The sequence below is a fragment of the Rattus norvegicus genome, chromosome 8, assembly GCF_036323735.1.
Source record: "Rattus norvegicus strain BN/NHsdMcwi chromosome 8, GRCr8, whole genome shotgun sequence".
In the NCBI taxonomy this organism is placed as follows: domain Eukaryota; kingdom Metazoa; phylum Chordata; class Mammalia; order Rodentia; family Muridae; genus Rattus; species Rattus norvegicus.
The window spans coordinates 127,884,577-127,909,129 of NC_086026.1; the positions used below are offsets into that span (position 1 = coordinate 127,884,577).

At 43.9% G+C, this 24,553-nt stretch overlaps 1 protein-coding gene and 1 pseudogene across 3 annotated transcripts in view; one reads left to right on the plus strand and one right to left on the minus strand.

Moving 5' to 3' along the window:
• The window catches only part of Oxsr1 (oxidative stress responsive kinase 1), a 91,038-nt gene that overhangs the window by 34,096 nt on the left and 32,389 nt on the right, over positions 1–24,553 (minus strand). For all 3 annotated transcript variants that reach the window (XM_063265654.1, NM_001108194.1, XM_063265655.1), the window contains exons 4-8: positions 17,123–17,264; positions 7,557–7,612; positions 4,325–4,434; positions 2,026–2,127; positions 35–168 (exon numbers count right to left, since the gene is read on the minus strand). In XM_063265654.1, the coding sequence (XP_063121724.1) occupies positions 35–168; positions 2,026–2,127; positions 4,325–4,434; positions 7,557–7,612; positions 17,123–17,264 (544 nt within the window). The remainder of the gene's footprint in view (positions 1–34; positions 169–2,025; positions 2,128–4,324; positions 4,435–7,556; positions 7,613–17,122; positions 17,265–24,553) is intronic.
• Rplp0-ps7 (ribosomal protein lateral stalk subunit P0, pseudogene 7) lies at positions 22,263–23,279 on the plus strand (annotated as a pseudogene).

Consider the following 24,553-nt stretch of genomic DNA (forward strand, 5'->3'; position numbering starts at 1 on the left):
AGAACACACATGTCATGTTTACCTAATATTTTACCTTTTTTCTGGATCCTTTTGAAGGCACAATGAAATCATTTTTCTAAATGATTTTCCATATTTTTTCAGCATTTCTTTATCTTGAACACCAGTATCCAAAGAAGGAGGATCGTTCTGGAGTGTCAGCATTAAAACCTGTGTAGTAAGAATTTTGGTTTCTTTAAAAACCCAGTGATGCTATGTGACTGTTTTTTGTTTTAATCCCAGGTGTGGACACAGGCTTTTGAGTGCCTACAGCAGCTAACTATGATTTGCCTCATGCTCTAGGAGGGATGTGATTTTTGCCAGCTGCAGATAGTTTACGACTGGAATTCTGGGTACTCTTGAGAGTATACCAATGGGAGAACCCCAGGAGAGCCTGTGGAGGCTGCTGCTCTCCCTGCTACTGCTGGTTTCTGTTGTTGTAGCTTGTCCAGTGGTTGTAAGCAAAGAGATGAAAAGAAAAAATTGGATATCCTAACGACAAAAACTGAACTCGCCCCAAGGAACTCCCTAAGCAGTGGGAAGTAGTCTAAAGAGACCTATGCCCCCTTTCCCCTCTAACCTTCTTTCTTTCCTACCTAGTGATGGGAGTTGGAAGGGATCGGGGTGAAATTAGGGCTGGAAAGGAGGAACCCAACAAAGTAGCCCACAAAAGTATACCAATAAACCTGCAAAATTTTTTAGTATAGTATAAACACATGAAGAACTTTCAATAAGGATAAAACCTTTCAACACACAAGCAGATTTTACTTTCTAGCAGTTGACATCTAGGGGCTGGAGATGGCTCAGATTGCCGTGTAAGTATAAGGACCTGAGTTCAACCCTTCAGAACTCACATAAAAAAGGTGGGTGTGGTGGTCTAAGTCTGAAATCCAAGCTGGGAAGGGGGAGTGAGGCTGGGGGGTGGGGTGGGGGAGGTCCTTCGGGCTTTGGGCCAGCCAGTCCAGCCAAATTGACAAGCTCCAAGGTTTAGGGAGAAGCCGTGTTTCAAAATATAAGGCAAAAAGTGATTGAGGAACATATTTGACAAAAACCTCTGGTCTCTAAAAGCCTAGACATACATGGGCCTACACACACACACACACACACACACACACACACACACACACACACACACATATGCATGCACACATGAACACATGCACACAGGTACACATATACAAGTTACCATCTAGGTGGAGTTTTAGAGTCAGGGGATAGATAATATGAACTTGTCTAGAATGTATGAGACCTGGGGCTCAATGCCCAGCACCACAAGAAACAGACTAGCTGATGAGAGCCCAAGGCTCCCGTGTGGACTGGACATTAGTTAAAAGCTATACAAAAATGGTGGATCCCCAGAAGTGCCCACTGCCGACAGACACTGCTACATCCTTCAGTTACAATTCCTTATCTCTTCATGTTCACAGACCTACTTCTTCCATTGCCAAACAACTGCATGGACTCCTTAGCTTCACCTACTGCTCGCCCCGTGTCTCCTTGACTTCTGTCTGTTTAAGTAACAAAGCAAGGCTACATTCCATTCACACTCTTAGTTCGCATTCTCCCTGCCTCCGCTGCAACCTTAGTTGCTTTGCCAGCAGAGCCTGTGAAAGGCAGATGAGTAGAGAACCGAGGAGGCTGGATACCAGACACCAAAATGCAGTCAGAACCAATAGCGCTGTGTGCGCAGGACAGCAAAGGGACGCAAGTTCAGCAATCCGTACATATTCTGTGAAGAACTAAACCAAAGGTCAGTGGTTCTGAACCCAAGGAAGAGTCGGGGTGTGGTGATGACATCGTGAACAGACTTATCACATAAATACACAACCAAAAATGCTTTATCCTGTGCTTGATCCCTATACAATACAAAGTAAAAACGGTTATATGAGTGTAGAAAGATTGTATTTTGCTAAAATATACATAAAAATTCTAGGAAAATAAGTAACTATGGTTATGACTGACAGACATAAAAGGCTCTGAAGAGTCACCGGACTGGACGGGGAATAATACTTAGAACGTGAGCCTCACCTTCATTGGAGGATATTTATGATAAGGAGCTGCCCCTGTGGCTAGTTCAATCGCTGTGATTCCAAAACTCCAGATATCAGCTTTAAAATCATAACCTCGAACCTGAAAGGGATTGGGGGGAGGGGGAGGGGGAGAGAGATACACAATTACTTTAACCAGGCTAAAACACTTTTGCACAAGTTTCTAGTGTGTCATGTTGGGGAAGGTGGGAGTGAGAGTCTCCCTGTGCAGCCCAGGCTGGCCTTGAATTTTTGATTCTTCTACTTCAGCCTCTGGTGTGCACTACCAGAATGTGCTCACAAACTTTAACCAGTAAACTACAACCATTACAGTCCTTTAAAGGACACAGCAGTACTTAATAATTCTATATGAAAACACAGAAAGTATTCCTGATAAAGCACTTATAAAAGTGTAAAACTATCATTAAGTTTGATAATTACAAGATTCACTCTATTTACCAAAAACAACTAAAAAGAACAATCCAGAACCAAGGTTTTCCATAATCCTTTTCTGTTCCAAATGTTCTATATGATTTTTTTCCTCCTTCCTTCCATGTCTTTCCCCTCACTGACCTCCCCACTCCTTTCCCATCTCCCTCGACCTGAGGTTCTTGTTTGCTTGAGAATAAGATCTCATTAGGTAGGCCAGACTGGCCTGGAATTCTCTACTCTGTCTCAGTTTCCTGGGTGATGTAAGTACGTGCTGGAATGTTATCATTACAAAGGGGTTGTGGATAGCTAAGCCGTTGGCATGAACAGGCTGCTAGTCTCCACTGCCACTGTCACGTCAGTCACACGTTTTTAATCTTCTATACTGAGCTACATAGGAGAAGTTCAGGGGTCAGTATGTGTGCTGTGCTGCCTTCTGGTAGAACAGGAGGGTCTGCAAAGGAGAGTTTCCTCCATGGACAGTATTCCCTATACCCACAAGCTTCTCTACCAGACAGATCAGGGGCAGCTCCTGCTTACCTGAGAAGCAGGTTTAGCCCCACCATAGCCTCCATTCCAGGAAAACCAATGAAGTCCCATATTCCTTCATATCTCTCCCCTGCCCCAGCCTTTCTCCACAGCCTATGTTTGTTCATTCTGTTCCCAAGTGTGGTGGCCTCTTAAGACCCTGTATGGCCTGGAGTGCCCTCCTTTCACAGGCTGTATGTAGTAATATATGTATGTATATGGGAAAATATGTATATAGTAACACATCTGTGACACTCATGAGTAAATCCTATACAGTGCTGAAAGTAACCTAGAGTCTTGAGAAGTAGGCTGGTTTGTATGTAATTTAGGGATCATTTACAGATAGTAGCATGGAGAGACCATCAGTGAGTACTGCACGCAACAAGAAAAGAGCCTTAGGGGGCTGGGGATTTAGCTCAGTGGTAGAGCGCTTGCCTAGGAAGCGCAAGGCCCTGGGTTCGGTCCCCAGCTCTGAAAAAAAAGAACCAAAAAAAAAAAAAAAAAGAAAAAGAAAAGAGCCTTAGGAAATGACCTCAGGAAACCATGTCTTCTTTTTCTTTTTGAGATGGTGACTGGCTATCTACCTCAGGCTGGCCTCAACCTCTTGATCCTCCCGTGCTAGCCTGTGTTTGGATAACCTGTGTACCCTACCGAATCCTACAGGAAGATTCAAGAGTGGACAGAGCCAGGCCTGTGGCACATGTCTTTCGAGGCAAGAATATCTCTGAGTTTGAGGCCAGTCTGGTCTACAGAGTGAGTTCTAGGACAGCCAGAGCTACACAGAGCAACTCTGTCTCAAATAACAAAACAATAAGAGTAGATGGGTTAAAAGAGGTCAGAGAAGCAGCCTGAGAAGCAGGAGGAAAAACAGAGACAGTATAATTAGAAAGTAAATATGCTGCAGTGCTCAATATTTCAAATAGCGAGGAGGAGGTAAGACAAGGACTGAACCATGAGTGCTGACATCAGCAGTGTTTTGTGGTAAGACAGGACAAGAGTGTGAGCGGGAAAGGAGAGGATCGGCAGCAATGAAGACTGTAAGGTGACCATCCCCGGCCGGCCATCTGGTCTGTACTAAGACACTTTAGGTTCTGCACTGCCTTGTCCCTTGGACAGCTTTGGTGTAGCCTTGCGTTTCTGTGGACTGTGCAGTCTTCGTTGTTTGCTTTGCTCTGTACTGCAATAACCTGAGTCTTTCCTTAGACTAAGCTCTGAATCAATCAACAGAAACATGCATTTCGTGCATCTAACACAGAACATTGATCAAACATGAGCACTGAGGTGTGTGGCTTGGTTTAGGAACAAATCCCTGAACCATTTCAAAAACACAAAACTCACAGTACCTGCTCCATAACTTCAGGTGCCATCCAGCACGGGGTGCCAACAAACGTCTTTCTTACTTTATTTCTGGTAATGTCACCACCAGTGGCTAAAAAAGCACTAACACCGAAATCTGAAACAGCAGAGAGCACAGCAGTCGTTACCATCTGAACAGGAATTATCCCCCACATTTCCCTCACCTGAGCTAGCTGCCAACAGTTGAGCTTTGGGATGGGCTAGCCCTGAGAGTTCTTTCTGTATGACATATGTAGGTATATCAATGGATGACCCTGTACAGAGTCAGGAGTTGACAGCAGGCGGGGAGACGCTGTGGAGGTTTGGGTCCACTGGGAGAGAAGACCCAGTATTGCAGGCCCCTTCTTGCTGCTCTCAGCTTCCCTTCCTGACGGCTATGCACAGCTTTTCCACCTCCCAATGCTCTCATGATGCTATTATCATTCTGCTTGCCTCAAGGTTAGGGTTACCATCCAAATTAATGGGTCTAGTTAGCCTTGGACTAAAACTCATGAAACCAAAAGCCCCCACAAAATCTCCACAGACTCAGAGAATATATTTGAAATCACAACTGACAAAGTATTAATATCCAGAATATACAAAGAATACCTACATTCCAGTGCTAAAGAGCCAGAAGCCAATATAGGCTACAAAGTGAGATTCCGTCATGAAAAAGAAAGGAAAAAGTCTACAGTGCAGCAGCAACAAAAAACACATTTAAAAGAATAGGCCAAACCATAAAACTGATATAAATTAGATGACAAAAACAAACATAAAAAACCTTAGAAGCTAGACACAGTGGCATACACTTTTAATTCCAGCAAAGGCAAGCTGATCTCGATGAGTTCTAGACTATCCTGATCTATACAGTGAAAAAACTATGTCTAAAAAAATTTAAAACTAGAAAATTAATTTTGTTATAGCTGCTGAGAAACTGAAACCCTCATGAATTAGAGATACAGATAAAGATGGACATAATCACTGTATGACACGAATGGACACAATCACTGTATGACACAGGGCAATGCTTTTTTTAAAAAAGCTAATATAAAATAATCATACGATCCAATTATAAGAACATATACCCAGAAGAAAATAAGCCAGGCCCGGTAACACACGGCTACAGTTCTAGCAGAGAAGATGGGGGGAATCAGAGGTTCAAGCTGGCCTGGACTATAAAAGTAAGAGAGAAGGAAGAAGGGGAGAGGGAGAGGGAGAGGGAAAGAAGAAAGGATGGAGAAAGGAACTGAGATCACTATACAGTTTACAGCAACATTTTAAAATAGACAAAATAGACACAACGTGTGAGTCTGTGGGTTGTACTTTTAGGTTTACACTATCCTTACAGCCACAGAAGCTTACACTTAAGAATGGTTAGTAGCTTGGGTAAATCTCCCATTACAACACAACAACAAACTAAATGAAAACCGTTCTGTGAGCTAAAGAAGCACTTGGTGGGGAGGCTGAGAGGACGCGCAACAGAGGCCCTCGCGCTCAGCCCACTCCACAAATCACTTCTACCATCGATCCAAGAGTCGTGCTCTTGCTCTACACCCATCGGTCAGTTCTGTTCTGCCCGGTGTTTTGGTCAAGCCAGTCTCTTGGCACTTAGTAACTGCTTTATGTCTCAGTGCTTTATAATGGAAGGCTTTCCATGTCTTTGCTTTGCATCTTTCACATGTTCATGTGTAGTACATGCATGAGTGTGCACATGGAAGGGTGCTAACCTGTGCATGTTTGTACAGAGGCAGGAGGAAGATGTCAGCTATACTCCTCAGTCACTATATAATTTGTGTGTGTCCATCGCATTTTTGAGACAGCCTCTCACTGGGCTTTGGGCTTGTGGCCTGGGAGAGATTAGCTGGGGAGCCCAGAAAGCTTTCTGTCTTTGCTCTCCTCCTCCAGTCAGCTTCAGACACGCGCCACTGCCCGTGAATTAACGCTGTGATTACCACACTGTGCCTTGTCTTAGTGGAAAGTGTTTCTCTTTTGGCAAAAAGAGGTTAATGTTAAAGGAATCGACTTCAACTTTATGTTGGCTAAAATATTTCCTTACTTCAGGATTTAGAAGACCTTCCCTCAGTTATCTTTTAAAACCTGAATATATTATCCTGATTCACTTGATTATTGCAGCAGTCTGGTACCAAACGAAAGGAGACTGTTTGATCAAAGCAGCCATCTGTGGAAGACATGAATTTCACCCTTACCCCTAAGCTCTAAAACTACCAAAACTGTGCTCCTGAAAAGGCAGCAACTCCACGTCATCCTTGTGCTATCCCCTCCTACTGCTGTGATTTTTAAAAAGCCACTCAAGGGGAAAGAGGTTTACCTGGCTCAAGATTCTAGGTTACAGCTCACACATATTTAGGAGCCAGGGTGGCAGGAATCTAAAACAGCTGACCACACCGCGTTCCCAGTCAAGAGCAGCACCGATTTGTGCCCATGCCACTGCTCAGCTGACCCTCCTTCTACTCAGCACAGTTGCCAGCACATAAAACAGTGCCACCCACATTCAGGGTGAGTCAACCCAGTTCAATTAACCTAACTCTGAAAATCCCCACATGTCAACAGGCCAGCCTGATCTACACTAGGACTTAAGGAGACTTCTGTCCTAGGCTCCACAGTGAGTAAAGTTGACAATTAAAACTAACCATCCCAACCCTGGGTAAAAGCAACTTTGTATCACCTCTCACCAGGGTACTCCTAACTGTTTTTCCTTTAAATAAGCAGGGACTGCTCTCAGACAAACCCTGTCAGAAGGCCCTACACCTAACGAAGGTGAGGAGTGGGAAAAGGAGAAGCAGTGAGTAATGGCCATGAAAATACAATACCCGAGTGGGAGAGGCCATCTTTAAAGGGTGCTTACACAGGAAGTTGTCCTGAGAACAGGAGCAACAGATACTAAGGAAACATAAACCATGTAAGATGGTTCTACTGGCTAGTATATCAAAATAAAAAGAAATACTGGGAACTGGGGTGGTGGTTCAGTGGGAAAGTCCTTTCCACACAAGCATGAGGAGCAGGTGTGGGTCCACAGCACCCTCCCACACAGACACTAGGCAGGCATGGTAGCCCCTTGTAATGAATGCTCAGGATGCTGTGAGGCTAGGTGGCAACAAGTGCACTCACACATGTATGCATCATGTGTCACACACACACACACACACACACACACACACACACACACACACAGAGCTGTGCGTACACAACCCCCAGAAGCTGAGGGCTGATGGCCATTACCTGCAATCTGCACAGAGCCGTCTTCTCCTAGAAGAATGTTCCCAGCTTTCACATCTCTTCAAAGGAAACACACCGTCAAACATTTGCTCTTTACAACGGCAAAATTTAAGCAACTGTTTATTTATAAAGCATTAGCAATATTTCAATATTGTTTTATATTAATTTTAGCCATTTATACTATAACCCAAACATAAAACATAAAACTCTAAGAAGGAACATAACTTTTTAGACTATCTAGAAAACTTAAGCTCATAAATATTGATTGGGAAGATAATGGCCAAAGAAAGTAACCCTCATCTAGCCTCACCTAATCCTTTTGGATGAAATACACTTTTTTTCCTATATAAACTAAATTCAAAAGATGGTGAACCATTCTCTTCCCAGTTCCTCAACCCTCATTTCTTTGTTTTAAAGAATTTTGCTATATAACCCAGGCTGGTCTCTATCTCATGATCCTCCTGCCTCAACAATCCAAGTACATGTATATATACATTCACATATATAAGCATACATGTATTCACTTATGTGTATATCAACATAAAATACTTCTCAAAGGAATCAGGATAAAATGGCAAAAAGTGGTCTTTCAACAGAGCACTGGAATTTAGGAAAAAGATGTTTTTATTTCTTCTTCTTCTTTTTTTTTTAATTTTTTTTGGAGCTGGGTACCAAACCCAAAAAGATGTTTTTAAATGCTTTACAGAAAAAATGCAAAGAAAATACAACACCTTAAGCTTAGTCTCCCACTGTTAACCCCTTAGATCAGTGTGGTACCTTTGTTAAAATAGTGAACACAAACTAAGACATCACTGACTAAAGCCCAGTCTCAGGCAGAGTATGTATCCAGAAATGAGCTCAAGCTGGACCACAGAGGAGTGTCTGGTGGTCAGATGAAGCCAGCATTCCTCAGGTCCACCACTGACATACACCCGTGAGTGTGTGTGAAAGTCCGAGTCACCTCCAAGCTCCCTCAGGCCCTTTGCACACACACTTGTTCTAAGTCTCAAGCCCGCCCTTCTGTCTCCCTGACTCCCCGTACTGTCTCTGATCCTGGGTGGACTCCCATGACTCTCTCCAAAATAGCCCTGACCGTGTCCATGTCCAGTCTGCTTCTTTTTGTCTCTGCCTCTCTTTGCAGATGCATCTGGCTGTTGTCACTTTACCTTATTCTTTAACCAATGCTCCTTTCCTACACAAGACTCCATCCAGAACAGCTAATTGCATTTAGCTGCCAGGTCTCCTTAGGCTCTCCACAATAGTTTCTCAGAGTGTCCTTGCTTTTCATGACCTTGGCAGTGTGAGGGATATGTATCTGACATTTCTCACGTGGTTAAATGGTCTCAGATTTCCAAAAGGAGAAAGAGGAATACCATGCTCACAGTGCCATGTGAAAGGTACATCCCCAGTACCCACAGTCCCATCTGGTGAAATTTAGAATACCAGGGTTTTTCTATCCACCATTTTGAGCTGTTTGAACGCAGAAGTCATATGCAGGTCTGCCTCACCTGTGTAGGTAAAGTTAGCATTCCTTCTAGGCTCTGCCCAACAGTTACCAGGCAACAGCCAGGTAGGCCTGGCTTACTATAAAAGTAGCTGTTTGCACCATTCTCGCTCTCTTACTTTCTCTGCCCCTTCTCTCCCTAATCTCTCCTATCTTCCTCCTCCTCCTTCCTCCCTCCCCCCACTCCTTTCTTTCCTTAACTCTACTCCCTTCTCAACTCCCCTTCCCATGCCCTAAATAAACTCCATTCTATACCATACCCATCATACGGCTGGTATCCCGGGGACAGAATGACTCCACATGGGTCTACCGAGGCCCCTCCCACCTCACCATACCTTGCTCTACAAAACATATCCTGGCTTTTCCTTTTGTTGTTGGTTTTTTTTTTTTTTTTTTTTTTTTTTTTTTGGTTCTTTTTTTCGGAGCTGGGGACCGAACCCAGGGCCTTGCGCTTCCTAGATAAGCGCTCTACCACTGAGCTAAATTCCCAGCCCCTTCCTTTTGTTTTTTATAAAGTACAACAGGTAACACTATTAAGTCATATGCAGGTCTTCCCTGTGTAGGTAACACTATTAAGCTTTTGTACTCCATAAGGCACTGGTCCATCTTTCAGCAGAACCTTGTGCTAAGCCACTATTTTTCTTGATTAATTTGGCAGATCGTCTGCGTTTCCCTTTCAGACCAAACACGTAATCTGTAGAGGAGGCTTCAGGGGTAAAGCAAAGGAGTGGCAGGGCTCGCTGAGCACTCGAGGGGCCAGGCCAGCCTCACATGCAACAGGACAAGGGACCTTTCAGGATGCCAAATACAGTTGTCAACTGAAGGGCTTGTTTTGTTGTTTTGCCCCCACCCCATACACACATACCCAAGACGGGGTCTTTCTGTGTAGCCCTGACTGTCCTGAAACTCACTCTGTAGATCAGGCTGATCTTGAATTCAGAGATCCCCTGCCTCTCTCTCTGTCTCTTGAGTGCTAGTACTAAAGGGGTGGACCACCATCACCAGACTGAAGAATTTGCCTTACTCTGTACCAAACGATCCAAGCAACTGTGCAGGCTGAGGGCTGGCCCTGCTTAGTGCCTCACAGCAACACTAATCTGCTCTCACTGCTGCCTGGGGTTCTCACATGCCAGTTACAGGTTCCACCTAAAAGTGAAAGGAATGCAACAGACATTCTTGGCTTTCTTCAGCTGACAGAAAACTTGAAAAGAGATTAAAAGGAACAACGATTCACAACCAAAAGCTAGAAATAAACTAGACTAGCAAATGTCCAACACTGTGTAAAAGCTAACCTCTTTGCTAGGAAGAGCACTAGGGCATACTGAGAATAGAGATGAGAACAACATGTCCATCCTAATGAGACTCTCTGACGTCAGTGCTAGCCAACTAAGAATCCACATTCCAGAACCAGGCTCATCCCCACCTTCAGTGACTCAGTGCCTACAGACAGCCCAGTCATTACTAACGACCAATGCCAAGTTTACCCTGTAGCCGGCTGTAATTTCCCTGTGTGTTCTCCATAGCCCTATAAAACCCACCATCACATGTGGTTTTTGTAGCATACCTTTGGCCCTATCACCAAGACACTGTTCCTCACAGAGCTCTTCAGTCAGCCTGGACATGATGAGATCGCACATCGTCCATCCTAGCCATCAGAAGGCAGAGGCAGGCAGATCTCTGTGAGTGCAAGGCTACCAGCTCTACCTGAGGTTTCAGGCCAGCCACAGCTACATACTGAGACCCTGTCTCAATGAAAACAAAACAAAAATCTCAAAAGTCTAGAGGGCCAGACAAGGAAGGAGACTCTGGATAAAGACCTACGGTAACTGACTGGATGCTGGGACAGAGTCCCGGCTTGCCCCACTTCTCAACAAGGTCCTGCAGACTTCATTCCTGTCTCCAATCCCACCCACACGGAAAGCCTCCAAACAGAAAATGCCAAAAAGTCCAGTAGCACATTACTGCCATCTGTTCCAAACCCCTACACAGAAGCCATCAACCACACAAGACCCCCACTCCCTACCACAAGCCCAGCAAGTTATAGACTTCTCTTTTTCCTTCACCTATAATCTATAAAAAAGATAAATAAATAAACTTGCCCACCATCATCTGCCCTCAACTTTTTCTGGTCTCATTCCAAAGTTGGTGAACTTGCCTGGGAATGACCTTGGGAATGAGCTCATTCCCAAAGAAACCTGCCTTTTTTACTTTTAATTTGGCTCAAATTGGTTTATTTCTGCAGCAGAGAAAACCTATTGTTATTGGACACACAGGAGAAAAAGTAAACCTCCTAAACATTCATTTCTGTTTACCGATTCAGTTTTCCCTCAGACCTGATTAACAGTGCATTTCAGAGTTGCTCTGAAATCCAAGCTGCGTGGGGCGTCTCATCCTGGCTGCACTCGGAATCACCTGGAGAGCCTTTGGCTATCCCAGTGCTCGGGCTTTCGGGGGGTTGATGTTGTTTTGTTTTGTCTTGTTTCTTGAGACAGGGTTTCTCTCTGTAACAGCTTTGGCTTTCTGGAACTTACTCCTTATACCAGGCTGGCCTTCAACTCATTGTCCCTGCCCCTGCCTCCTGACTGCTGGGATTAAGGATGCAAGCACCACTGACCGGCTTATGCCAAAGCCTTACTCTAAACAATTAAGTAAATTTCTGGCAGAAGACCCAGGCGGCAACACTTCTTAAGAGTCTCCCATGCTATGTCTTACAGACTGAGAGTCAGGACTGGAGACAGGGCTCAGCTCTTAGGAGCACTTACTAATCCTCCAGAGGACTAAGGTCACCCGTATCAGGCAAGCAGCTCACAGGAGCCTCTAACTTTACTCCCAGGGATCCAAGGCCCTCTTCTGGCTGTCTCACACACATGTCAGATACTCACACAAACAAAAATAATCATTAAAACATTTTTTAAAAAATTAGCAGCCTATGGTTTGCAGTATATATGGGGAATCATTCCAAACAACACGGAAAGCTGCATAGAAAACAAGCACATTTGTCAGCTTAGCAGAGTCTCTGGTCCAAAGACTCCCTTCCCTAGTACAGTTACGTATATATTGGTGTGCATGGGGGGTGGGGGGTGGGGGGTGCGCGCGTGCAAAGGCATAGGAGAGGAAAAGAGAGAAAGACAAACAGATACAAAGAAAACCAGAGAAATGTTCTGAATAAATTTAGTCTCTATCTCTTGAGATTATCCTTTAAAGGTGAAGACAAAAGATTTCTTTTCAAAATCTTTAAATTTCAAAATTAAGAAAATCTGTAATCAGTAGAGCTCTTGCAAAATCTGTTTAAAGTACTTCTGAGAGCCCTAGGTCTACTAGGGCAGGCAGAGCAGTGTGGAGGAAATCCCCGAGAAAGAAGTGACATCCTGTCCTCAAGTTTCCACACGGATGATTATCTGATTACAACTTCGAAGTCTTGAGGTCAGAACACTGCAGGTCCAGCCTAATTCAAATTTATCTGGTGCTATTTTTAGTCCCCTTGTCAGCCTGCCCCCTACCCTGCTTGATCTATATGCTTGAGACTCTCTGACGAGACCGTTTGAACTGTACTGACTTAGCAGAGCACCAGCTCCCACCAACCCCAACCTAAGAGACTGGAAACCGGAACTGAGGTCCCCTCCTCTGCTGGAAACACCTACCTCATGTCTACCACTGAATTAGAAAACTGCCTTGGCGGGTTGGGGATTTGGCTCAGTGGCAGAGCGCTTGCCTAGGAAGCGCAAGGCCCTGGGTTCGGTCCCCAGCTCCGAAAAAAAGAACCAAAAAAAAAAAAAAAGAAAAGAAAACTGCCTTGGTTCAGGACTTCTTTGTTGTTTCTATGAAGACTTCATGACACTGCTACCTCAGTGGAACATGACGTTTGGGGTAACCTAAATCTGTGTTCCCAGGCCACGAGTATTCACATTTGGTTCCAGAATAAACAGTTTTTTATCCCTTTAAGGCAAGGGCTATTTTTGGGTCATCTACATCCTGATGAGCAACACACCTCTGGCCAGAACGCTGATCCTCAGACTCATTTGGTTAGAAGTAGGGGCAACATCCACACAGTGGCTCTGGTAACAAAAACCACCTTCTGAGGACTGGACATGAGGAAAGAGAAAGAGTAACTCTATCCTCTGCAGTTGCAGTCCAACCAGAAACAGACACTGAAGAAACACACTTGCTCAAGTGACACAAAGGCCTTTGCTACTACTACACGTCTGCTAACCAGAAGGATGTGTACAAAGAGTAGAGGAGACCTCAAAAGAGCCTGGTCAAAAGTGCTGCACTGCAGTATGCCCACCCCAGGCTTCTGCAAAGATACACCCTGACGTCCACGGAAGTAGAGGTCAGCAGCTAGTGCTCTATGATACACCTCTACTCATTCATCAGACTTCAAACCAAAAAGAACGCAAACAAAGTACAGGAGAAGCAGACGGTGACCGCACACTAGAAGGAGAAGCAGACAGTGACCGCGCACTAGAAGGAGAAGCAGACGGTGACCGCGCACTAGAAGAGAAGGGGGTGGAGAAGAAGGAAGCAGGGAGAAGGGAAGAGGACAGGCAAGTGGAAGGGAGAAGGGAGGGAGGCAGGGAGAAAGGATGGAAGGATTACTAATTCTACTGGGAAATTCACCCTACTAAAAGCAGATTTATGATAGCAGAACAATTTTTTATTTAAAAACAGAATTATTAACCTAAAGGGCAGATAAGAAAAAAAAAAACCAACAATGTTCTCAGAAATCTGAGACAAAAGCAAACATGGTGACATTCATGAAAAAACAGAAAAACAGTCAACCAAAGAAACAGAGAAGGAAAAATAAATCTACGAATTCAGAAAGAAACAAACAAAGAATTCACATACAAAATGATGTGTGTGCCCAACAGCAATACAGTGAAACTGTTAAAATCCAACCCAGTAGGGGAGAATATGCTGAGAGCATGAGAGGAAAAGCACTCCTGCAGAGCAAGGGAGTTACAGTTAACACTGACTTCATGTTGGCACAATGGTGGCCACAAGTTAATGAGATGTATCCAAAGTCCTGAACAGAGATGGCTCGATGGCTAAGAGTGCACACTACTTTCGCAGAGGGCCCGAGTCTGGTCACTAGCACCCACAATCAGGCAACTCACAAGAACCTGTAACTTCAGTTCCAGGGACTACAACATCCTCTCCATGAACCAAGCAGGCACACAATGGGCAGGTGTAGGTGCAGATGCTCCTAGCTGCATATAAACAGGTTTTGTAAAAAACCCTACTGCTGAAGATGCCATACACTTTGGTTGCAGGAGATAGAGAAATCAAGCTGGAAGTGAGCTGGAAGCCGCCTTCCCGCCGGCAGCTATCACAGTGACAGAACACTTATGCAGGCTGCTGGGAGAATATCACGATTCAGGTGTCAACCTGACACAAACTGAAGTCAACTGAGAAAAGGAACCTCAACCCAAGAACTGCCTGAGGGAGTTTTATTCCTCCTAATTGATATGGGAGAATCTGGCCAACTGTGGGCAGTGCCATAAAGGCAGGCAGCCTGGGCAGGGCAAAGAAGCTACCTGAGCGACCAATAAGCAGCATTCCTTCACAACCACCCCTAAAATGTATGCACTGATCTGTAAGTTCAATGAACTCCACCCCACGCCAAGCTGCTTTTGGTCATGGCATTTATCAAAGCAACAGAAAGCAACATCAAACACAGAAAAAAATCGTCAACAGTCTTACTGTCTTACTCTGTCAGCTTCAACATCCACCTTCCAGGCAAGATCCGTCAGCTGATATATGACTGCTATGGACGTAACCAAGCACTGTCTGACTGGATTTGATACCCTCTGCAGAGAAGGAACTCGTTCGTGCCTGGCACTACACCTGGTCAAAAGCCACGGTTCAGACATAGGCCCTAAGTAGGAGCCTTACTTTCCTAAATGGACATGCTGTCAGACTTCTAGACATTTGTTTATACCCTCAGATCAATGTTCTGAGCCGTGGTGGAGAAGCTGCTGGTTGCAGTGGATTACTGCAAATACAGAAACTCCTAACTGGTCAAAATGCTAACAATCGATGGCTGCAAGTCCTCGGCTCTAAAAAGGAAAGATGCATATCACCCTCTCCAAGACTCTGGGGAGACTCAGGAGTGGAAGGAAAGAACGTAGGAGCCAGAGTGTTGTCACACATTAGACTCTACACAAACCATGAATGCTGTCCTACAAAGTTAAAACAGAAGTGGCTACTGCACAAGACCCGGCCCCCATCAACCTTCCAGCATGGTGGGAGAAGGGTTCATAAGGCTTCCTTGATGGGCTACAAACAATTTGATTCCAGAGAAGGGAGAGCTGCATTCCTAGGTGGTAGAGCCACTGCTAACTGACTCCCATCAAGAAAGTAACCCTGTAGCTATGCTCAAACAAGCAAGGGGTCAAGTGAAAGGGGTGAGAGGGCAATGAGACAGGAACAGTATCGAGGTACTACTGCACACGGGCATGAAACTGTGGAAGAGTAAATATTAAAGAAAGGCTAAAATGGTTTTCCCAAAGGATCTCAATTGTTCCAAGTGGACCTGACAATCTGAGCCTTCTCTGCGACTGTCACTGATGGATCTGACAATATGAAACATCTCTGCGACTGTTTCTGGTGCTTTTCTCAGGTATTTGAAGTCAAGATGGTTGTATATTGTCAGTTACAAACCAGGAAACACATGCTATTTATTATTTACACAGATATACACATATATCCATTAGAACTAGAATTTTATTTATTTTTCTGCTTGTTCATTTAGTGATAAAGAGGAGAAAACTTCAAGAAGCATCCTTTATAAAAACGTTGAGGGGCTGGGGATTTAGCTCAGTGGTAGAGCGCTTACCTAGGAAGCGCAAGGCCCTGGGTTCGGTCCCCAGCTCCGAAAAAAAGAACCAAAAAAAAAAAAAAAACGTTGAAAGTGCTACTAAAAACCCTTATCCTCCACAGAACCTGTGTGTGCCAACTCCCTACCCAGCAGCAAAAGGCGGCTTAGGAAAAAAGTCTTCCATTTCCATGAGCAACAGCAGCTCCCCTGGACCAGGCAGCAGCACTAAGTCTAGACTGGGCTGGTTATATGAAAAGAAAAAAATTAAAGCTTTAACTAAAAAGTATTAGTTTACAAATAACTTTTCAATAATTTGGAAAAATAATTAAGAAATAAATACAGGGCTGGAGAGATGGCTCAGCGGTTAAGAGCACGGACTGCTCTTCCAGAGGTCCTGAGTTCAAATCCCACAACCACATGGTGCCCTCTTCTGGTGTGTCTGAAGACAGTGACAGTGTACTCATATGTATAAATAAGTTAGTTAATTTTTAAAAAGATATACAAACAAAATGAGAAGAACAATAGACAGCATGGACACAGTAGCGCGTGTCTGTAACTCCAGGGCTTGGACAGTTAAGGCAAAAGAATCGAAGTCCAGTCTGGGCGGGTTAGCAAGACTTTTAAAAGCTTATATGGTATTTTGTTGTTGGTTTTTTTAATGGCTAGAAATATATAGCTCTGTTGTAAAATACTTGTATAACATTAACAAGAGCCTGAATTCAATCCCTAGCAGCTTAGAGACAAAATTATATAAATACTACTACCTTAAGTACTTTAAGAAACAGAAAAGAAAATGGAAAATAATATTCTAAACCAGTGAGTGTCTTCTTGGCAGAAAGTAAATTGGCTGCTTTTTTTTTTTTTTTTTCATTTTCTAACTTTACTAAAATAGTTAACGCTATTTGCTTGTTCTTTGAAAGTGGGCCTTACTATCTAGCCCTGGCTGTCCCCAAACCTGAATGTAGACCAGGCTGCCCTCAAACTCAACAGGCATCCATCTGCCTCCCAATGCTAGGATTAAAGAGATGCGCCACCATGACTGGCTTACTTTTTGTTTTGTTCTTTAATATTTATCACTTTCTTAATATTTATAGGTTGTATAATTCACACCATAATAAGCAAAACAAACTAGTAATGCAAACAGCACAGGGCTCAGAAATAAAACAAATTCATAAATGAAAGAAAGTGTCCTCCAGGAGACAAAAGCACGGCTGCCGTCACTAGGAAGGAGAAGATGGCCACACGCACCTGTGGATCTGCCCGTTCTTGTGCAGGTACTCCAGTCCTTCTAAGACTTCTCGGAGGATTGTAGCGATGGTCGACTCATCCAAAACTCCGCCCTTATGTTCCCCCTTTGCCACAATGTGTTTAATAATATCCAGAACGGAACCTGAAAACAGAAAACATAGCCCTCTAAAAATTTTAACTCATTCAATAATTCAAACCACTTAGAACATTCACATAAAATAAATTATGTCAGAAAGAAAGGAAGAAATAGCAAATACAAGGAAATACAGATGCTTCAAGCTGGAAATTCCAACCTAAAAAAGAGAGTGATTAACCCCATGGAATGCTACAGCAGCCTCCCCTTTAGCTGTCCTGAGACCTTGGAAAGGTTAGTGTGGGATCCAGTCATCTCTGAAGAATGAAGGTCGGGTAAACCACGCCGCTCACTAACACTCCAGTATAAAATATCACAAACCAACGTCTTCAACCTCGATTAGAATGTGCAGCATTTTATAACTGAGAGTGTAAAAATACAATGGAAATACAAGTCAAGTCAACGAAGAAACACTTGGAAAGTAAAAAAAAAAAAATCACAGCTATTCTTGGTTGTGAACTTGACTACATCCAAATTATCTAAAACGCCAACATGGAGGTGCACAGCTGTGAGGCCTTCCTTAATTTGAAGCGGGCAGGTCCACTTCTAACCCAGACCTCTAATCTGGGCCACTCATGAGGCCATGGAAGCTTCACTCTGCCTGCTTGCTGTTGACATTGCTAGCAAAGCCAGACTGGCACCACACTTGTGGAAACCAGCTCAGACATCCAGACTGCTGGACTGAACATCTACTGGATTCTTGGACCTTCTGTTCACAGGCAGCCATTGTTGGATTAGCTGGACCACAGCCTGTGAGTCATTCTAATAAATCCCCGTTGGAACTGGAGAGAGATTAACTCTCTAAATTGTTACTCTCGAGAACCCAAACACAATGATCAAGTACATAGATAAACCAGGTAAGGCAGAGGTAAACCCAGGAGTAACAGCAGCCTTGGCTCTCCAGATGTCTCAGCTCCAGCTGTGCTCAGGGTGACGACGCTGCTCAACAAGCAGAGCAGCTAAAACTACACAGCACCGACAACCAAACGACTCACACTCAGACTCTCCACAGAGACTCGGAATTGCACAGGAAGGACTCCATTGGCCTCCAGGCACTATTTACCACCTACATTCTCCCTCTTTCTCTAAAATTTTTCTTCAATAAAATAAAGCCACTGGGTCCCACTGAAAATGTACTATACTGCATGCTCTTGATTAACTCACCTGAGAAAGTTAACTCAAATACACAGAAAACCGTAATCCAGGAGGCCAGTGGTGCAGCTTGGCGGTAGAGCATCCTAGCCTCGCTTTCCAAAACCAGAACACTGCGCTGTCAGCACAGCTTCTCTTAGCTCCCACTTAAGATCCAATGGCTTGATCAGGTGTGGTAGCTCATAAAGGTAATCCTGGCACGTGGGAAGTGCAGCAGGAGGTCTGGAGTCCAAGACCATGCTCTGTTGCAATGAGTTCAACAGCAACCTCAACTACAGGACATATGGCCTCAAACGTCCCCTCTCAAGCAAAATAATCCCCTGACTCAATACTCCTGACTTAGTAAGAATAACAATACTAACAACACTAACAACAACACCAACAACAACAACAGAGCCCGAGTGCCCAAGAAAAAGAACTGGCACTGACTCCCGCACAAGGCTTCTAGAGGTGTTGAGCCTCTGGAGCAGTCCACGGAAGACATCCATCATAGAGCACAGGGATGGTCAAGCCTGAGGCCTCAGTGGGCTGCATTCCCTCCAGACTAAGCCAGAAGAAAGAGCAGGACATAAGGAAGAGGGTAATGACCTTCTTGGAAGGAAAGCAGACTAGAGAAGTTGAACTTGAGTGTCTGAAGAACAGAAAGTGATTCCCTGGCTGCTCTTGAAGGCAGAGACAGGTGAATCACTGAGTTCAGGGTCTACAGAGTGAGTTCCAGGTCAGTCAGAGCCACACAGTTTAATACAGGCTTAAAGTAGAAAGAAAAAAAGAAAGGACTCCCTACCTGGAGTTCCAGCACTCAGGCCATATGAAGGGAGGGGAGGGGAGTGGAGAGGCCTGAAGAGGGCAGAATGGCTGCAAGTGAGAGTCTGCCTCTGGGAGCCAGGCCACCAGCACTCAGGACTTGCAGCAGGAGACTTTACTGTCTAGAGATAAGGAGCCAGAGAGGTTCTAAATGCTACACAGCACGCCCTCGCACACTATTATAGACCAGCTTTTCCTTCCGTGACACAGAATTTATAAACCTGTAATTCAGAGGGCCCAGGGAGACATTCTGTTCCCAAACACATGTTAAACCCTGAAGCAAAGTGACCCAATCATGACCGAATACGTTCATTCGTCTAAAATGGTCGCAGAAACTATTGAGTGAGAGGATAAAGCTCCATGTTTGAAACTTTACGGATTTTTAAAATGAAGACTGGAAACGGGGAGACTCTTGATAGAATTTAAAATCAACAAAATGTATTCATTTGACAATTCTGCCTACACTTTACTCCAGGCATTCGAGGCTCAGGCAGCAGGTCTGTCATACACTCAAGGCCAGTCTGTACTACACACTGAATTCCAGATTAGCCCACAGTGAGCTCCTGTCTCAAAACACCATAAAACAATTAAATGAAACTTTGATAAATCCTATTATATTATTATCAGGACATGCTACAAAGTAAGATACATATGTCAGCCACGGTGGCACAGGCCTTTATCCCACAGTTGGGAGGCAGAAGCAGACAGGTCTCTGAGCTCAGGGTCTACACACATGAGCTCTAAGACAGCCAGTGCTACACACAGCCACCATATCTCAAGAGAAAAAAAGACAGGATGAGAGAGAGAGAGAGAGAGAGAGAGAGAGAGAGAGAGAGAGAGAGAGAAAGAGAGAGAGAGAGAGAGATGGGCTAATCCTATGGAAGCATTTTTTAGATTAAGATTCCTTTTTCCCAGATGGCCCTAATGTGTCAAGTTGACATGAAAATTAGCAAGAACATATACAACACAGAGCTATCCACTTGATTTATTCAACAGCATATGGCATTTAATCCATACAATCTTCTCAAACATTAAAGTTACAGAGAAGTTTTCATGAGAAAGATGGTTAATATGGTAAGTGAAAGAGACTAACGACTATCACTGGACCCAGTCAATTAACCCAGTTAACTAAAGCAGGGATTAGGGGAACAGCTGTAGGAGTGTGCACTCTATCTCGTCCTTAACCACAATCTGCAAGGAATAGTGTACAGAGAAAACTCAAGTGTTTTAACTTTAACATGCAAGCTAGTAAAAACAAGCAAACAACAACAAAAGAGAAGCAGTGGACTCCCCGACTCCATAAGCTATAATTACATAAATATGAGCCCAAGAAGTCGCATCTTAAAAGACACTGTAACAACCTACACACTTTGGTGAGCGCTGCCCATCAAACTCCATGTGCCTGTCACCTGGTGAGATGCTCACCTAGCAGGCCTGAGTCTGGGTTCGATCCCCAGCAATGCATAAACCTAGTATGGCGGCCTCTGGTAATCCAGCACTGGAGACTGAATGAATAGGTCAGCCTCAGTATACACCATGTTGGAAAAGGCCAGCCTTATACTATATGAAAACCTATCTCAAAAAAAAAATAAATAAATAAAATAAAATAAAATAAAATCCAAGCATTTCTAAAATAAAGCAAATAAAATACTAAAAAATGAGATTTAGTACAAATTTTGTAACAAAGCAAAAAGTTAAAAGTATAGCTCTTCTGCTCCCCAAATAATCTGTGTGCCATCACAACCTGAGTGAGGAGGGACAGCAATGCAGAACATGAGCTGTCCAAGGAAGTCATGCTAACACCAGTACAGTGTGGACACAGCTCAGGGGGAAGAGCACTTGCTGCTCCTACAGAGCCTAGGTTCTGTCCCCAGAAGCCACATGCTGGTTCACAACTGTCTCCAGTTCCAGGGGAGCCAATGTGCTCTTCTGACTTCTACGGGCACTGCACACACATGATACACTAATACATATAAATAAATACAGCTAATAAAAGTAAAAGAATGTAAAGACATTTTAGAGGAACTAACGATGTGAACAGCAGCGAAGCAGCTGCAGCACTAAGACGCCTGTTAATCTGGCAATGAACTCAATCTTGAGAACTGACAACACAACGCTCTCCTCGCTTTACCTTTATGGAAAGACGTGGTTTTAAAAACAAACTCCTTTAAAACTTCCCTATTATTTTTCTTCTTCTGACAGGATTGGAGACTGAACCGTGGGATTGCGCATGCTAGACAATCATTCTACCACTGAACTATGCCCTCAACCAGTAATGACGACCACCATTCCTAAGATGTTTCTGAGTCACTGAGCTTTAAAAGAGCCCACAATTTGCTTAGATCAGTATTCCATAATAAGCCAACAGGTGTCAAACAGCTAAAAAACTCCTAAATATTGATTAAACACGCAAAGCATATCACTATTAGTCAGATATTTTACTGGGTCCTGCTTAAGCAAAGGTATTACCCATATTTTCATCTCTAAGAATATGACGAAGAAAAGGATGGTTCTAAGCCCATCTAGATGTATAGATGCTGGCTTTCCTTCCTCTCCGAAGTTTCCCTAAGCACTTGGAGTCCTTTCATTCCTATGTACATGTATGAACATGATGCACACGAGTGGACTGAGGTCAGAGGACGACATCATAGCCCCAGCCGCCTGGATCTTTAGCGATCTTACACTGCAGAGTGGCACTAACAAACTGCAGAGGCAGGTATCTGGACAGAAAATGGTTCTAAAGATTTATAAGAATCCAATAAATGCCAACACTACACAGAGACTACCTCAAAAACAAAACCAATTAAAAATAATTTAAATTAAACATATAAAGTGTTTTTCTTATTGCTGAAAATATCAGAATAAAATTCCTTAATGTAAATAAAAAAATATATGTATATATGTGTGTATGTATATGGTAAATGTAGTTTTAGTTTTTTGTTTTCTAAATATTGCTTAATATACCTATTAAGTTTAAACGTTTATTCTAGCTCTCGCCAGGCGTCCTCATTAGAGTGACATCATCTTTAAACCCCACATGGCAATCCCTGACGCATCGCTGTGATACCCAGGGAAGACAGGGTGACCTGGAAGTCTAACTACTTCCTTAAGATCATCCAACTTTTGGATGATTACCCAAAAGGCTTCATTGTGGGGGCAGACAATGTGGGCTCCAAGCAGATGCAGCAGATCCGCATGTCCCTCCGCGAGAAGGCTGTGGTGCTGATGGGCAAGAACACCATGATGCGCAAGGCCATCCGGGGCCACCTGGAGAACAACCGAGCTCTGAAGAAGCTGCTGCCTCACATCCGGGGGAACGTGGGCTTCATGTTCACCAAGGAGGACCTCAAGAGATTAGGGACATGATGCTGGCCAATAAAGTGCCAGTTGCTGCTCGAGCCGGTGCCATCACCCCATGTGAGGTCACTGTGCCTGCTCAGAACACTGGTCTGGGGCCTGAGAAGAAGCTTTGGGTATCACCACTAAAATCTCCAGAGGTACCATTGAAATCCTGAGTGATGTGCAGCTGATAAAGACTGGAGACAAGGTGGGAGCCAGCGAAGCCACACTGCTGAGCATGCTGAACATCTCCCCCTTCTCCTTCGGGCTGATCATCCAGCAGGTGTTTGACAACGGCAGCATCTACAGCCCAGAGGTGCTGGACACACAGAGCAGGCCCTGCACTCTCGCTTCCTAGAGGGTGTCTGCAATGTGGCCGGCGTCTGTCTGCAGATTGGCTACCCTACTGTTGCCTCAGTGCCTCACTCCATCATTAATGGATACAAGAGGGTCCTGGCTTTGTCTGTGGAGACTGACTACACCTTCTCAGTGGCTGAAAAGGTCAAGGCCTTCCTGGCTGATCCATCTGCATTTGCGGCTGCGGCCCCTGTGGCTGCTGCCACCACTGCTGCTCCTGCAGCTGCTGCTGCCCCAGCCAAGGCCGAAGCAAAGGAAGAGTCGGAGGAACCCGATGAGGACGTGGGATTCGGTCTCTTCGACTAAGCCCCTCACACCAAGTCAGCCTGCTTAATTTGAGAAAGATGGAAATAAAGGCTTACTTCTCTTAAAGCTCTGTCTGAATTTAGTTTGTTCACTTAAGCAGTTAAAAGCAAAAACATTCTTTAGGGAGATACTTTTGTGTTACCATCTATGTTTCTAAAAATAAAGCTCCTAGTGGCTTTGTGAGAAAAAAAAAACAAAAACGTTTATTCTATAATAGTAAAAGATTTTACCATCTTAAAAAATGTAGAACTTTTAATATTTAAATATATATTAAGATGTTAACTTATAAAAAATACATGTAATTATATAAAGAGCAATGGACTAGGGCATAAAGCATCCTAGGGCTAGGTTGGAAAAAAATCAGACCCTGACCCAGGAAACCTAAGAGACAAGAGAGACAAGAGCAAGTTAAAAAATACTTTATCCTTCCCACATCCAAGCTGCCTGTGATCAGGGTCACAAAGAGAGGAACAGGAATCCTTTATTGAGGCAGTTAATGTGCATAAAGCTGCAGAAAAGATGGGTGAGCACACAGAGAAGTGATGAGAATTAAATAGATGCTTCCATTCATCATGAAACTTTTTTCAAAACATGAAAAACACTCTACTACACATATTTATAAATCACAAATAAAGACAATGATGCTCTAGGTGATCAACAACAAAGATTCAATATTACCTAAGGTTCCCACATCTGTCCATACTGAAAAGAACCACGCTTGACCACCATCTTGACAGGCGGTTGGTGTTAGCCACCATCATATGAAATGGGCCTTTAACAAAGCAATCCAGTCTCTCCAGTGTCACTAATGGAAGTGAAACAAAAAGGTGACTCTGGCTATGCTGAAAGCATCAGACAGCAGGGCTGGCTCCTAATACACCTGAGCTACTCTGTGCACCACCTTCACGGAAGCGCAGGGGACATCTCCACTTCTGCGACCTCCGGTCACCCTAGCAGCACCCAGGAACACAGCAAGGCATGCTCATTCAACAAAAAGTACAAAGGTTTACACCTGAACCTCTTTTCCACTGAGAGACACTTTGTAAAGAGAGAGGTATTTTCTTCTAAAACCTATGTTTCTCTGAAGAAGTATGAGATTCTCTTAAAAAACCACACAGGCGCACAGAAACTAAGCAACACAGGAATGGGAAGGCTGAGGCCTGTTACTCTTCTCAACCGTGCTACACACTCAAACCCAAGCCTTACTGATGGGGCAAAATGGCTATATCACCATAGCCTGTGAAATGATTTATTTATAACATACAGTATTTCCAAGCTCTAAAAGCACTGAGGCCACAGCACTGGACACTCCAGGTATTTAAATTATGCTGTGTAATGTC